The sequence below is a fragment of the Pseudopodoces humilis genome, chromosome 1 (assembly GCF_049639895.1).
Source record: "Pseudopodoces humilis isolate 2021_Gansu_Grassland_sample_001 chromosome 1, ASM4963989v1, whole genome shotgun sequence".
In the NCBI taxonomy this organism is placed as follows: domain Eukaryota; kingdom Metazoa; phylum Chordata; class Aves; order Passeriformes; family Paridae; genus Pseudopodoces; species Pseudopodoces humilis.
In genome coordinates this window covers 57,351,173-57,367,897 of record NC_142200.1, presented here as the reverse complement: position 1 = coordinate 57,367,897, position 16,725 = coordinate 57,351,173, and the positions used below count along the sequence as shown (strand labels likewise).

At 42.5% G+C, this 16,725-nt stretch overlaps 1 protein-coding gene across 3 annotated transcripts; it reads right to left on the bottom strand.

Moving 5' to 3' along the window:
- Window positions 1-730: 730 nt before the first annotated feature.
- CNDP2 (carnosine dipeptidase 2) lies at window positions 731-16,487 on the bottom strand. Of its 3 annotated transcripts, none has more exons than XM_014253523.2 (12): window positions 16,402-16,487; window positions 13,736-13,832; window positions 12,640-12,783; window positions 9,993-10,155; window positions 8,350-8,438; window positions 7,264-7,464; window positions 6,398-6,482; window positions 5,684-5,844; window positions 3,257-3,421; window positions 2,601-2,742; window positions 1,849-1,996; window positions 731-1,426 (listed from the first exon to the last, which is right to left on the bottom strand). In XM_014253523.2, exons 2-12 carry the CDS (start codon window positions 13,793-13,795, stop codon window positions 1,357-1,359), a joined length of 1,428 nt encoding a protein of 475 aa, XP_014108998.1. In that variant the 5' UTR covers window positions 13,796-13,832; window positions 16,402-16,487; the 3' UTR covers window positions 731-1,356. The 3 variants fall into 3 exon arrangements, with proteins under 3 accessions (XP_014108998.1, XP_014109002.2, XP_087920788.1); XM_014253527.2 differs by lacking the exon at window positions 16,402-16,487 and adding an exon at window positions 16,129-16,295; XM_088064662.1 differs by lacking the exon at window positions 16,402-16,487 and adding an exon at window positions 14,120-14,243.
- Window positions 16,488-16,725: the final 238 nt, after the last annotated feature.

The window sequence follows — 16,725 nt, the reverse complement described above, 5'->3', positions numbered from 1 at the left end:
AAACCAAAACAAGCTTCAGTGAGACTGGAAGACTCCCTAGCCCAACAGCTCTCCACCGTTATGTCTCCAGATAAAGCAACAGTGAAAACCAGGTAGAGGAGATATTCCTACTGCCTACCCTTCAAAGGAGGAATCATCCCATGCGGCTGACCTGTGTCAGGACACAGGACTGTACCATACTTTCAGAGCAAAATACTATCACTTGAAATACTTACCAACTTGAGGCTGCCAGTGTCAGTCAGGTAATTCAGAAGCAGGCAGCCCAATCCAGTCCAGATAGCAAGCATTTAAGAGGTTTGCTTTTTCTGGAGTTTTTTGATGTAATAACAAAAGTATTGGAGTTTATCTGGTAGGCAGCTTGAAGTTGGATGTCAGTAGTAGTTGCAACAAGTGATCTCTTCTCCCCCTGTTTATGCCTACAAATTCCATTCACTCCCTTATAGTATTATCAGTTATGCTACAGTGCGATGACCTGGTTTACGGAGCCAAAATTAAACATTTTGAGCTCATTTTCTCTCCAGAGAGCTGGAGTTTGAAACATCAGCTTCAAGTCAACAATGGAGTCTCATGGAGCCAGAGCCCAGGAATAAAAATCTGGATTCCCACAACATATAGCCTGTGTAGCCATGTTGCTCATCTGCCCTTATAGCCAGAAAGTGTCCCTCCCACATTCTCAAAGTTGCTTTCCCACCCAAGCTATTATTCAAACCTTAGTGACCAAGAGCCAAACTATAGCATGATTATTTTTTATTCTTTTTTGGTAGTACAAAGGCAGCTTTACAAAAACGGCCAGTCGTCACTACCACAGTGAAATTTGTTACAACCTGATTCTCTGTAAATTGAAACCTGCAGGCAGGCATAAACTGTAAGAGAGAAACTGCTCTTCCGAATCACTCAGTCAGCAAGGACAGATGGCCTGCTACAGCTTCAGCACATTCCAGTGTTGCCTCATAATCTTGACTACTTGTTTCCAGGACATACCCAGGAATAAGAACTTTAAGTTGGCTGGAAGTTCTGCCACTGCTGTGGGTGATTAAACTGCTCAGTAAACCATTCCTCTTCATTTGCAGGAAAAGTAGATGAAACAGCAAACTGAAGGGATATAGAAGGGATGAAGATGCAGCTCAAAACTGCTGACCAGTTAAGGGCATAGTCTGTTCATTTAAAGTAAGCATTTAGAGAAGTATTTTTGGTGTATCATGTTCTTTGTCAAGTGGAACTGCCCGTTTCTCTCTCCCCCACCAAAGCAGTGGAGTGTTGGTAGAAAAGGGGAGCCATTTAAGACTTGGTAATCGATGATGTTTTGCAAGAAAATTCAGACTTCTGATCCATAAACCAGAAGGTGAGGTGTCTAACTTAGTCCTTCAGCTGGGAAACTTCGTAGAGGTATGCACCAAGCACCTTCACCCCCTGGATGTAGTTGTACCTGCAAAGAACATTGTTTCCTTTAGCAGTGTCTTCACTGAGCTGTATTTCTAGCAGATGTCCTATTTGCAAAGCTCACACATCAATCCTAAGCACATGACAAACTCTACAGGAATTTCTGCTGCAGGCAACAGTCACTACTCCCCAGACCCCTTCATCTTCCCTGGCAAGACAGAAACAATGCCCTTGGGGGAGAGGGTAGACAAGCTTGGGGACCAAAATACAAAACCTGCTTCCGATTTCAAGTGTATCTACGAAGAAATCAAGATTCAGCTACAAACTAGTTACCCAACAAGTTAGTCATACTCTGCTGGGAAGGATGGCACTTTGCCATCCAGAGAATTAAAAAGCAAGAGCTCGATTCTTACTGTTTTTCATAATACATGCCAAGACACCCTGGCAAAGGAAGATATATTCACTTACCTATTTAGTTTTTCATTTTGAGAGTGAGCACCATCATCTGCAGCTCCAACAGGAAGCAGCATGACATTCTTGCCTGTGGCTTCTTGAAAAGTAAGGGTAACAGGAATGCTTCCTCCCTCCCTCGTCAGGTCTGGTTCAACTCCAAAAACTAGAAAAGTGATACTCTGATCAGTTTGAAATCTGTATTTTTTTCCACAAACCCTCACTTAAGCCATCATGTACCTATCTGTACCCATCAGATGGGTACATGGTGCTGGCCAAATCAGCCAGATTGCAAAGGCCACAAAACTGTGGATAGATACAGCACTGGAGTATTGTCACTGTCAGAGTTCAGTTACATACCAATACTTCATCTGAAGGCCTGTCTGTACTCCAACACAAGTTAGAGTTGCTCTAGATGCAAATCTAGCAAAACTGATCAAGAGGGGTGCTGTGACGACCTAAGTTCATTCAATTTGGCTTAGCAGGTGATCTGAACCAAAAGTCTCATCTTTATGCAAAAGCTACACCACACCAACAAACTTGTCCCAAAACAGTAGAAATAAACCTGATATCCAGTATCTTTCCTCCCTGTACCTCAGATTTCAGCATAAAGGTTGCACACGACATGCTTCCTCACTTAGTGAGCCAAAGTTATCAGATATGAGTGCTGAACACAAAGTATTCAGCAAACATGATCTCCTCAGTGTTTCTTGAGGTTCTGGAACAAGAGAATTTTAATCCTACCAATGCCAAGCGAAAAACCCACTGACCTGTTTTCATGGCCCTCCTACCAGCCATGTAGTGAGGGTGATTGAAGTCTGACACCCAGGGTTTTCCACCATGGCCTAAGTACACTTTGAATTTGTTGGGACTCTGCAGCTCCGCAAACTTTTTGTTCAAGTAGTCTTCAACCTGTAAGAAAGATTGAATATCATTCAATCTTATCTACTGTTAGCATTTCTTGAGCACTGGCAAAGTTCATATTCTAAAAGCATCTTAGGGACTTGCAGGTCACTACAACTGTGCTGCAATACTTTTCCTATTGCTCTCACTTCGTAGTATTCCAATGATTCTCTGCTCTGAAGATAGACTTCATACTTTAGGCAAATTAACAGTATATACTGTAGAAGAGTTAGCCAGTATGTCAAACACTGCGGCATTTCTGGCAGTCCAAGTGCCCTACAATTAGGTTAGTGTTTACTCCTAAGCCCTTGTGAGTTCAGAGAAACTGGGTAATCTGACCAGTACAGTCTACTGAGGCACCACACGGGATTCTCTCAGTTATCTCGTGTTGAGGTGCAGTACAGGGAAGCCAGTAGGAAAGCAAATGAACTGCTTTAGAAAAACAGAAAAACTCTTCCCCCCAAGGCAAAGTGAACAGAAGTTTAGAGACTTGTTTGCACAGCAGCAATCCATCTCAGCTTACATTCTTTGTGACTTCTTCAGGAGTCATGTTTGGCACAAGCCTGATTGAGAACTTGCCAATCACCTTCCTAGGAATCACAGTCTTGGCACCAGAGGCTGAGAAGGCTCCTTCAATTCCATGGAGAGACAAGGAAGGGTATCTCCACCTGTGCATAAGGATATCTCTCTGCAGAAGCAAAGAGAAAGATGCAAGGTTACATGAAGTTTGACAGAGTTCCCTGGACTTGTCATTTCTTCAACTTAAAAAAGAATTTGCAAGAAATAGTGCTTTTTCCCTTGCAGAAATGCAGCTCATTGAAGACCACTCAGAAGCTGTTACTCCCATTAAGCACACATTTTGATAACACAGCTGGGTTCTCAGCACCTTAAGAGACTTAGCAGTTCTAGTTCAGATCTCTGCTAGCTCTGTGGAACTTATGGAACATGACCAGTCTGCTTCTGATAAGGACACAAGTGCTAATTATAACATGCTCAGGCAGTTTGTGGGGAACATTGAAAGTTTAATTCCCACTGCTTCAGGACAGGCAGGTGCATTCATAACCAAGACACTGCTTAAGTTCACATTTTCTAAAAGCCTCACCACTGCTCAGACTGAGGCTTACAGTGTGTTTTTCCTTATATCATCAGCTGCATTAAAAAGCCTGAACTCCAGGTTGATTAAACTGACCACCACTGCCTTCCAGGTACACTTCCTGGATTTCCTCTCTGTTACCTTGGACACAGCTGTTCAATACATTAGGTCCTGAACTAAGTGCAGTTGTTGAGCTGACCTGAGCAGACAGGTACAGTGTCTCCAGACTGAACTTCACTGCAGAAGTGCAGAAGACCTAAAAATTTTACATCCTTTAAGTTCCAAGTTTGTTTTTTTTCCATGTACAACTGCTGTGGATGCTGAATGTGAGATATCAGGCACGTAGCAGTGTCTGTATGAAACTAAGTCACATAACTTTCTCACACTGGCCTGAGAAAGTGTGGCCTGAGAAATTGTGAGGAGGAACTCAAACAGTCCTTAGAAAAGGAAAACAACCTTTGCAGGTGTTGTTTGTCTCCTTGTTGTTTACTTGCAAGAAATGGCCAGAGGGGTGTTGCTCCTAACTGTCCCATGATGGTGATGTGTTGCTTTGATGACCAATGAAAGGCTTATCTTTTCAGACCTTCTTGAAATGGTCTATAAAAGAAGATCTGGAAGAATAAAACTAGCTCTCTTTGCAACTAAACTTAGAGTCTCTGTCATCACTATTACCATTCCTAATAAAGTGTGACAAACTGCCTCCAATCTTCTCTCAAAGCAAATGTAGCTGTCAAAGTTCAAATCTCTCAAGCATGTTTGCTTCTCATCTGGAAATTACAGTCTTCTCTCCCTAGCCCTAAAGCCCTTCTTGCATGTAAGCAGCTTAGAAGTACCTTAGCTGGAATTTCAGTGGAGCCAAGACTGAACAGCTTCAGTTCAGTATCACAAAGAACATCTTGCCAGTTCCTCCTTATATACAAGCTATAATTCACCCATTACTTTAAAGGACAAGGCTAAGCAAGGAAGCCTGTGTGCTCCCAGTTGATATAAACCTGAACATGTAAAGACAAGGCTGAGGATATAAATTGTTACTTTCACTTAAATAAGTTTGAAGTCTCCTGACAGTACTAGGACAGAAGACAGACCTGCTTGACTTCTACAAGCACGTGTATCTGCTTTTTATGAAGGAGATGTATTTACATCTAGGGTTTTAACGTTAGTATGTAATACTTGTAACCTTGTCAGATTCAATGCCGTTAAAAGCATCCATTTGGAGAGCTCCCAGGACAAAGATTTAGCTTTAGACGTGAGTTTTATTGAGCTTGAGATTGTTTAAAGATTTGGGCTGCCTAGCTCATGATTATAAAACAGTTCTTGTTTGCCAGGTCTAGGAACACGTTCAGTGTGTCAGCCTTGAATTCAGCACAGCTAGGTTTCAAGCTCTTTACTCACCTAAGAAGCAATCATCTCTGAGCAACTACTTTATTTCTGATAACCCACTGGACTTCCTACAGATGTAGAAAATCAGATGTTTTGTGTAGATTGTGACCTGACCTCTGGAAAGCTGCCAACATTATCTATCATTAAGTGAACAGCACTAAAGTTCTGTAAACTAAAGTTTCAAATACTATTTATAGAGTAAGCAGCAAACTTAGCAAACTGCTTGAGTTAAACACAGGATAACCTAGAATAATTTTTCAAGCACCCAATATTAGCAGTTTCTCTGTGAAGTGCTAAGGATGCAGTCAACCATACAGTAAGTAAAATTATCTTCGAGGCATTCTCACCATTTTGATGACATCAGATGAATCATCTGCCTAATAAATTACTTTACACACACACACCCACAGAAGCTTGTTTCTGTCTCCTACTAATACAGACAACTTGATCTAGACAGGGTAGAGAAGTGCAGCAAACCTTTGCATCATACAGAAGTCTTGTTGCTCCTATATCTTTTGCATATTCTGTCAGGTCAAAATCAATCTTCTCATATAATGCCAGCTCCTCATCAGTAACAGGTGCCACTGCTTCATTAACACCTGGGATGAGGATTTTCCCTTTCTTGTCTACAAGACAGCCTGTAAACAAGAAGCACCTAATATCAGTATTCAACCAGATGATGTCATTGCTGGGAATACTTCCCTTGGGAAACAGAAGTCCTGGCCTTCTGAAATCTCTGTAAATGCAATGAAATTCAGACTTCTCTTTCCTAGAGCATGCACCACTCAGCATGGAAGACACTTAAAAGAATTTGCCTGTATCCATAATGTGCACTTGCTTGCTACTGTATTTAATTCTACTGCTGGATTTCACTGGCTGTCTGAAGGAAGGATTCCCGAAGAGTTCAATATCATACAGCAGAATTTGAGAAGACAGCTGATTTAGTTAACATGCAAATTTGAAGCAAGGTTTTATGGAAAGCAAAGAATAGATAGACAATTTCTTGGCAAGACCTTCATCATATTTCTGCATCTAAGGCATTAGCTTTGGATGCCTGGCAAGCACCATTTCACTGGTCATTGTTTTGCTACTGCAAACAGTCCTTAGCAACTCTCCCACTGCAAACTCAGTCATGTTTGGATGGCTCTTGCTCCCATTTTAAATGCATTCAGTGAAATTGTGTTTTCTTACCCATTAGAGCAATGAGATCTGTCATGGCCTCATATACCGAACCACCATAAACTCCAGAATGAAGGTCTTTGTCACAACATTCCACCTGATTGAAGAAAATGAAGATTCAGGTCAATTTTAGCACAGAGATATTGCCATGCAGGGAGGAGACTAGAACAGCCAAAGCCCAGCTAGGACTTGATCTGGTCAAGGGTCAAAGAGTGTCCCCATTGTTTGTTGAAAGCAGAGGGTAGTGTAGTGTCAAGGGATGAGAAAAAGAGAGAGGTATTTAATGTCTTCTTTGCCTCAGTTTTCAATATCAAGATCAGCTGTCCTCAGGATGCCCAGCTCCCTGAGCTGGAAGTTGGTGATGTGGAGATGAGGGAAGCCCATAATCCATGAGGATATGGTTAGTGACCTGCTATGTCAATTAGCCACCCACAAGTCTATGGGCCCAGATGGGATCCACCCCACCCCAAAGTACTGAGGAAACTGGTAAAAACTTGTCAAACCACTCTTGATCACCCACCAGCAGTTCTGGTTAACTGGAGATATTCCAGCTGACTGGAAAAGCACAAATGTGACACCCATCTATAAGAAGGGTGTATGTAGATGAAGCTATCTATGCTATGAGACAATTCTTCAGTGAAGGTGCAGGCTTATCTTGCCTCATGCATCTGAAAGCTATCCCTCCCACCCACCCAAATATCAGACAGGATAGCAAGAGAAGGATGTTTAGACAATTAGGAAAAAACATTCCACATAAGTAGCCAGCTTCATCTTTTCTGAAAAAAAGCTGCTGCCATGAAAAGGTTTGCACTACTACCCTTCTCCAGTGGAAAATTCTGTTTCATAGTACTGGATTTGCAGAGTATTTCAGCACTTACCTCTATGAAGTAGTAGCAGATACCTCTCAAACCATAAGTGATACAAGGCTTCTTCTTGCCTAGCCAGTAGTTGTCAGAAATGCAAACATAATCCACATCCTTAAAGAAAGCATCTCGCTGAGCAAAAATCAGTTCATCAAGGCCTTCAGATCCTGATTCTTCCATACCCTCTAGGCAGAACCTAATATTTACTGGAAACTCCTTTGAAATGAAAAATAAGAACAGATTAAGCATGTAAAAACTCTCTACTCCTTCAGTAATCAGTAATTTTCATCTGTTGTGTTCAAAGCAGAAAAATGGACATGGCTAAAATAGTTCCATGACAGTGGAACTTGTTAATTATACACAAACTGGTTTAAAGTTTGGACTGTGCTTATGTTGAGGGCACTTACACCACCCTTCATTTGATGGAATCCAAACTCTTCAAAAAAGTCATAAAAACTTGTCCCCAAACCCCTTAAGCATGGGAACACAGCAGAAATCTGTTGCCAAAAGTAAGCCACCAGGCTAGGAAAACTAATATAAACCACAGTAGGAACAGAGCTTCCCTATCCAGTCTAGCATATTCCATATACCTAGACAGCAACTGAGAACTGGTTATTCCTCTCAAAAGCGATAGGAACTTGTCTTGCAAGATAAAGCAAACACCCTAAGCTATTTCTAATTGCACATTTTCTTTAACAGAAATTAGCAAAGCTCCCAGTTTTAATGCTACTAAGTTAACCTCCCCTTAGAGCTCAGTGGCAGTGAGACATTAAGCTTTGATAAAGGCCAGAGTAATTTGACATCCTTACATGACAGTGATCACATTTAATTATTCCTCCTGCTCCACATGCTTGCATATGTATTTTCCTTCCTACATATCTCATTCAAGGAAAATTGTTATACGTGCAACCTAAGCATCTGTAAGACTAACTTGTCAGCAAGTCAACCCTACTAGGAAATCAGGGAATTTACAGGACTATTGCATCATTCCTCCAATCAGCTGAATAAGCAGGCTTCCCTCACAAGAGTTTGTGACTTGGATAACATTTATTGCTAGATTCAGCTGTGTATGAAAAAGCAGAATATGTTTTGGGCACATACCTGGTTAGTTTGTTGATAAGCCTCCAAAGCATTCAGCCAGGCAAGCACTGGACCTTTGTCATCTGTTGATCCTCTCCCATACAACTTTCCTGGAGAAACAAGATACAAATTAACCAGTGAGGAAAAAAAATTAGTATGCCTTTTCATCTCTTTCCTAGAGAACACTTTTCTTTGGATATTTTTTTTAACGCAGCTTATATAAAAAACTTTCATTTCTGATTCTTCATAAGTAGCAGTTTTACATCCTGCTTCACATACCCTTTCAAGTGGTATAGGTACAGGACTGCAATAATTCTCCCACTTACAGAGCTACTCCACCTCTCCCCCTAGCTGCTGCCTCAATAGGAGTTTATTATAAGTCAGGAAAAGACATAGCTGCTTTATTTTTCACAATAATATAATCTTCTACAAACACCTAAGTGTACAGAAACAAGTTTTCTGCTTTTAACAGAAATCTATCACGTACTACCCTCAGTTTAATAATTCTTTGTTGGAAGAGTAAAAGTTCAGTAGCTAGTGACAAATCACTTCTCTGGATTCTCCAGATAAAAGTGGATCTCCCTAGAAAGGAATCTAGTCAGAGATGAGATTCACAGGCCACAGGGAGTTCTCAGAAAATGTAACACATGGGATCACAGCACAGGCAGTTATCAGTGCAACTCAGAGCTGTGGCTACAACCCCTCAGCACTCCATGTAACCAGTGACAGAACAGGCCAGACAGCTTGCAAAGGTGAAGAGCCACTGGTGAACGTCTCTTGCATGGCCAGGCTGCACAGAGACAAGCCACAGCCTGAGGCAAGTCTATGTCTTGCTAGCAGATGAGATAACGCAGTTTAGTAACTTGGACTCTGCTGCCTATGACTAAGTGCCCAAGCAGAAGTACTAGTTAGCACGGACACTTTTTCTGGCAATCATTAATGCTCATGCAACACATGTGGTTAATGTCCTTCTATTGATATGACCTTTAACACTGAGAAAGTGAAACAAAGAAGAAGCTCTTGGTAGCACCAGCTTTTAATAGAAAAGGGAGTTTTAGTCTTCTTGACCACTGGCAATGTTGTTTCAATGGGAGATACTGCACCATTTCTTCATCCCCATTTATGCAAGAGGCACAAGTTTTGGGGCACTACCTCTGCAAAAGAGCTTCTGTAGTACTCATAGTAGAGCAGTTAAACACAAAGCAACCCAGAGAGGCTGATGTGCCACTCCTGTCTCCAGGCATAAAGAAGTTGCGTTGTGTATCTCTTCTCAGTAATGGTTCAAAATTCCTACAGTCTGACATGACCTTACAGGCTTCAAGCTGTGAATAAGAAATTAGTTCTAAAAAGCTTTTCGGCAACAAGCTGGTGCCATGGCAGCAGTTAAGGTTGTGCTGTAGCTATAAGGAAGAAAACATGCAAGTTACAGCCTAGACTATCAGAAAAGGAAACAATTCCAAGAGTAGCTGAGATTTTGCAGCTCAACTTTTTTACCATTTCCCCACCTGCACATTTTAACTTCAATAATATTGAATAAACACCCATACCAGTTCTCAGTCTCCTTCCCCCTTTCAATCAATAGCACAGCTTTGGAACAGTTGAGGAATACCATACTTGTTACTGAAGCATTCAGTACTGAAGTTTGTGAAGCCCGCTGCTCTTACCATCTCTTTCTACCAGTGTGAAGGGCTCACTATCCCAGCCATCCTCCAGTGCTGCTGGCTGAACATCCAGGTGGCCATATACACACACTGTCTTTTTGCGTGGATCTGTGCCCAGTGTTCCCAGAACAATTGGTGGTAGGGGGATCTCTGATCCATCAGGCAGCTAGAAATAGGAAGGCAGAAGTTTTAGTAAAATGTGGAATGTCAGAGTTTTAGTCAGATACGTTAATTACTTCAATACAATGGAGGTTATGAGAGTAGAGGCACAGACAAAACAAAACTAAATCTACTTAAACCAATTGCCGGAAGCAGGGTGCCAAAGAAGGCCTGATGGCATCACGCCAGTTAGTTTCCTACAAGTCCCAGTAACAGTCAAAATGTTCCAAGCCACTTAGAACTGTTAGCTTTAAACTACCGATCCTATATCAGATTTTAGCAGAGCAAGCTGAGTGCATGCCAAACTGCTATATCTAATGCTGACATAAGCATAAGTGATAAACTCCATTCAATACAGCATTCTGTGTTGCTTGTCACTGCACTTTCATCCTGTCCACAGTACAGCTCCCTGGACAAAAATTTCCTGACAGTGGTGAGGCTGGGTGTAACATGTGGTTACACCCAAATAAGAACGGCATAGTATTTCTCGGAACCAGCCTACATTGTTACACTAAGGGCAGGGTGGTGCTGATCAACTCAGTTCAGGAGTTCAAGAGTTGAACCTGGCTTAATCCCTTGGAATACCCCATAAGCAATTATCACATGCTATTCCCAGTGAGCAAGTACTTCCCTTCAGCTGAACATGTACTTCTACACACCGCTCAGCAGATCAAGATCAGCTTTGACTTTTTGCTTATATGGGTCCCAAGCTCCAATTTTTTATCAACAGGTTACATCGTCCTTGCCAGCTGCAACCCCACATGATTAAAGCACTACTGCAAGAATTTACAGTGACCGATACACAAAAAATTGCTGTGCAGCAGTAAGGCAACTTTGATCTGACAAGTTCAGCTGCTTTACATTGTCCCTCAGATACAGCAGCAACACAATACACTGACTAGCTCTCTCTATGCTTAATATAAAACTGAACACTGAAGGTAACCCCTGCAGATGGATTAAAGCTACCTAATTAAAATATTACACATATTACTCTAAAATCAATTCTTGCTACCAAAAAGTTACAGTGATAAAAAGAACAACTTTGTCTCTGAAGTAATTGAAACACTTTTGATGGGGTTTTAGGGTGTAGGTAGTAGCAGAGGTAGAATTAACCTTCAGATGCCCTCCCAAGTCAGCTGTTTTCCTGCTGGAACCTGTAGCTACAAACAAGCATAAACGCCCAAAGTGAGAACTTCCCAGAAGGTTCCCATAAACACGGATTTCACTCAGCAGTCTTTCACACCAATTACAAGGACAATCTCCTAAAACTAGTAAACATTCCAGTACAAGATTTTTAATGCCACTATCCAAATCCTAGTCTAACAATTTTGGTATGGGTCTTACTCTGAGGCCGGTAGTGGCTAGGCACTTCTAAAAAGGAGCATATCAAGTGGCTATTTCCCCAGGATGAGATTATCATTCTCATAAACACATACATTTCTCAGGGAAAAATAAAAGCAGGTTGAATAGGTAAAAATGAGGAGGGAAGTCATTATTTTAATGATACTTTTGTATCTAGTAATAGAGCAATGAAAGCCTGTGACAAATGTAACACATCTAAAAAAGTCCTGTAGTCTTTTGACAGATTTACTGAAACTTCAGTCAGTATCTTTATAGTCTATGGGTCTAAGGACCAATACCAGCCTGTTGTTTAAAATGTCTAACATTCTTGTTTGCAGGTGCTCTATTCACGTTCAGTTCAAAAAGTATTTAAATACATTTAATACAGTCCAAAACTTAATTCAACATCCTTAACTGGGTCCCAAGGTTTACTATAAGCAAGGGCTTTTAACAGAAGGTTCAGACTGTGTGTCAGGAAAGACATTATCCTAACGCTAGCAGGGGTTAACCCCACTATCCATAACACAAATAGGCTACTGCCTTTCTAGGCCACTGCCCACAGGACATTTGTGTGGTGATCCTGACACAGAAGTCCATCAGACACCAAGGAATTAGAAACCCACAAAGATAACCTGAGTGCCCCAAAGCCTGTGTTATACTGCTGCACACACAGCTTCACCTTCCTGCCTGTATTGTGCCGTGCATATCCCTGGACTGCAGGATAAACTGAGCCACTTGACTGTAACCTGAAGGCAGCTCCCACTAGGCACTGGGGATTACATCACCTGCATGTCCTTGACTTAATCTAAAAGTGAAATTCTCACACAAAATCCCTTCTGTCAGTGGAGCAGAACAGCTTGAATAAATAAAATGGGAAAACACTTCTGTCCATGGAATCTGCACAGTATGTTGTACGCTGTTTGGATGCCTGCTAGATGCTGCACAGCTTGGAGGTGCCAGTACCTGCAGGGACATAACTATCCATACTGTCCTCTTTCTTTATAGTGGTAAGTCCAATAAACAGCTTTCTAATGGAGTCTAGGCGCCTTTCATACTGGAAATATAAGACATCAGCACTTTCTCATGCAAAATACTTTGTCTTCTTAAGAGAGTTTTCTCCTCCTAAGCTGACATGGAGATGTTCATGTACCTTTTGTTTCCCAATATCCATGAGTTTGGTGGTGCCTCCCAGTCGCTCAATCTCCTTCGCAGCAACCTCCATCATGCGCTTGATTTCACCCCTCTTCTCTGGCCATGCTGACACACTCTGGATTGCCACCCACTCTGCCAGGCGCTGGAGAGATGGAAGACAGGTTTTACTATACAACAGGCACCATGCAAATACCACACCACCTTCTAATTCAGCAACCACTGATTTAAGTCAAGGTCAAGCTGAGGCAAATCAGCTCTGTCCTCTGCTCAAAGAAGAGCTTTTAACAGTTAATATTACTCTTAAAAGCTCTCTAAAAGCTCACTCACCTACAGCTGTCCCTGCTGCATAGCACAAAGTCTACAGATACATCAAGTAAGCTTAAGTGCATGACAGCTTGTCATATGTCAATTGTGCCTGTTTAGTTGCTGTTCTTTAAGTATACAGAACCAGCTAAAGTATTTTGGGCCTCTCAAAAAGGCCACTTTAGCTTTTTCTCCCCATGTGAGTTCAGCAAGAACAACTGGCAAAAATCAAGCTGAAAACTTGGGATAGTTCATGCCTGAGTTCCCAGTGCTGTATCACTGATTCTTTCATGGGTGAAAGGGATTACAATACAACCTGTAACTAAACAGCAAGTCAAGCAGCAAAGTACCTCTTTGGAGAGGGCAACCTCTCTGTAGACCAGAATAAATTGTTTTATACAAGAAAGCTTTGTTCCAGCCTCATTTATAATATATTTCATCTCCCATCTCCAAAGGGAAGAAACTACAAACCTAGTTTAGATTCAGAAGCCAGTGTTAGCTTCCTGTACCTCTAAACAGGTCACCAGTAGCACTATAGAGTAATACATCATTTCCTAATAAATTTAATATGGACATTTAGGTGTTTGAACAGAACTATGCCTAAATTTAAGAAACAGTTTTTTGGCCTGACACAAATCCCTCACACTTGCTGCCTGTTCTTCCCTCTCTCCCATTACCTGACATTATTACTGGGTATATCATATATATATATATATCATATATATAACAACAAACTTGAAGCTGACCACCTAACTTCTAATATCCCATAGCTGCCCATGCTGCAAACTTACCTGAACATAGAGGTCCTGGTGTCCATCGATGTATTTAAAGAGGGTTTCCAGAGAAGACATTTTTGGACTAGTTTTCAGAACGGTGTTGCTGAAGATTCTGTGACAGAAAAATAATTTAGCTTTCACAGTTTTAAAAAGTAACAATCAGTAATCAAGAGCCACAGGAGACTTTCCCCTTTCAGCTTCTAATGCCACACACCAAGCTGTACTAATATAAAACCTGAGGCCTCTCCCTTTCATGAAATCACCACAGTGAAGTGGCTAAACAAAAGCATATTTAAATTTCAACACCACTCTTTCTGCCTCTCCCCTCAAAATAACTTTCAAAGTTAAACTGAGCAATACTTCAATGAAATAATATACTTCATTTTACTGTAGACTTACAGGCAAAATGTTACTCAAGTAAAATGCAACTTCAAAGAGTAGATTTCATTATGAGTTCAACTAATAGCACACCACAGGCTTGAATGCTGGTAGCCAAGTCCAAGAAAGAACCACATTTTTTGCTCTTCAGAGGAGGTTAAAAGCAGGCAGCTGCAGAATTGTGCTTTCTTCAACCTTAGTCTCAGCCTGCACTCAGATTTCACAAAAAAGGTCAGAATGAAGCCATGGGAAGAGGCCAGCCCCAGCAGGTCATGAGCAAGTGGTCAGTGACTACTTCAGTGCTACCACTTCCTTCTTTTTTATTTCAACTGAAGCTCACGTGAGAAAACACAAGACCTCTGCCCTTTTCAGTTTTCTGTCTTCCTTACAGTCTGAAATCAATACTGAAAAGAAATACTGTCCACTAAAGCAACAAAGCAAACAAGCTTATGCTTAACTCTCAGCTAGAACTAAAGATACAGCACCTCATCTAAGCCAGGAAAATAATGAGCTTTACAAATCCCAGAATGGCTAAGGTTGAAAGGGACCACTGGAGGTCAGCTGGTCTAGGATGTGGCACTGCAACACATTACCCAGGATAGTGTCTAGGAGCCTTTTGAGTAACTCCAGAGAAGGAAGCTCCCTGAAGTGCGCTTCCGGACCAAGTGCCTGGACTAGGAGGAAAAACTCCAGTATCTATGTAATACAGGCATATTCAGCAGCTCCAGCCACTGTGATCCAGTATTTTGTTGAGTCAGCTTTATGCCAGATCCTTTAAGCCTTTCTTCATTCTACACAGCAGTCACAAGACAGTTGTTAAAACATCTGACTCGTTGTCTTAGGATTTCTTGAGCAGCTGACTACTCTACATATCTGAAACAAATCCTTGCCAGCTTCAGATTGTCCCACACAACATACTGCAATACAGGCACCACTCCAAATTTTCTTTCAAGCAAGGTTGCACTTGAACAGATACTGGTGTTTGACATACAAAAATCCTTTCCCTCACCAGAGATAGCATTGATTTAATTTAAACCATCCATCAAGTTTAAATTTGGATAACTAGTTTTAAACACCAATTAGGACAATCCCAATTCACTAGACAGGTAAGCATTCATTTCAATAGTCATGAAAGGTGAAAACTGAACACCTTCAGAAGACTACATACACATAACCAAATTACCAAGCAATGCTTCTCACTGAAGCTGGGGTTCCCTAATTAAGCCACCCTCCTCACATACAATTAGATCTCAGGTGGGATTCAGGTGGAGCTTTTCACAAACCAGCACACAGGCATCAGTCTGGGGCATCTGACCCTCCCCTTCACTCAGCCGGTTCCTATAACAACCTCAGGACTCCAGCTTCACAGCACAGACACAAAACACATGTTACGTGGAGGCTGACATTCTGTCCAACACGAACAAGATCTGAACTACTTGGTAAGTCAGGGACTACTTTAAATATCACCTTAACTATAGTTAAATAGTTCTGAAATCACAAGGGCACTGAATCAGACAAGTCACACTGAAAAGCTGAAAAGAAGTCTGCTCCAGAAAGCTTCACACTACAAAAAGTAAGTATTGGTTAGTACATAGCAAAATGCTGGATGTTACTTCCCCCTTTCAAACCCCTTCAAAATCGGGGTTTGATCTTCCTGTTAACCCTTCAGAATGGAGACCTGAACCCCTCCTACCTATGCAGAAGGGGCTCCACAGTCCTTTCCACGGGAATATAGAAGTTGCACCTTGAAATAAAATAACTCAAGGAACTATCGTTGCACCATTACAACTTCGCCCTCCCCATCTACAAACAGATGCCAGAGGAGAGCACCGAACCAAGTTAAGAGTGCTCTATAGCCACCACTGAGCCAGCCCCATGCTCAAGTTGCAGGCTCAGCACTTCGGGCCAAGGTTGACTTAAAAGTTAAACGTGGGACTTTCTTTACAGGGTTTTGCAGCACCGGAACGAGCCGCCCGCAGCACCCAGGCCCGGGACGGGAGTGAAGGAGACACCGCGGGGGTAAGACTCACGGGGAAGGAGTGCGACAGTGAGGAAGGCGACAGGAGCGCAGAGGCAGGAGAGCTTCTCTCCGGGGGCAGCCACGGTTCCGCTGAGCCCCGAGGCCGAACAGACACTCCCCACCGGGGGACATGGTGCAAGGCCCGGCCCGCCGGCGGCGCCCGCACCCGGCATTCCCGGCTCCTCCCCGCCAGGCCGGAGAGGGCCGGGGCGGTCACCTACGCCGGTGCCGCCGCACCACCCGGGGGACCCGGTCCCCCCGACCCCTCCCGACACTCACTCACCGAGCCCACGCAGCCCCGGCTCCCACCTGAAAAGAAAACAGCGGCCCCCGCCACGGTGCTTTAACTACCCCCGCACCAGCCCCGCCCCGCGCCGCGTCAGCCAATCAGCGGACAAGGAGCTCATCGGGGGCGGGGCTTGAGGCGGGGAGGGGCGGGGCCTCGGCCCGGTGCTGCGGCCTGCCGGGAGGCGGCCCCTGTGGGGCGGGGCCTGAATAATAATAATAATAATAATAATAATAATAATAATAATAATAATAATAATAATAATAATAATAAAGGGAAATATTTAGACAGAGACCAGTCTGGACAACTGAATTATTCCAG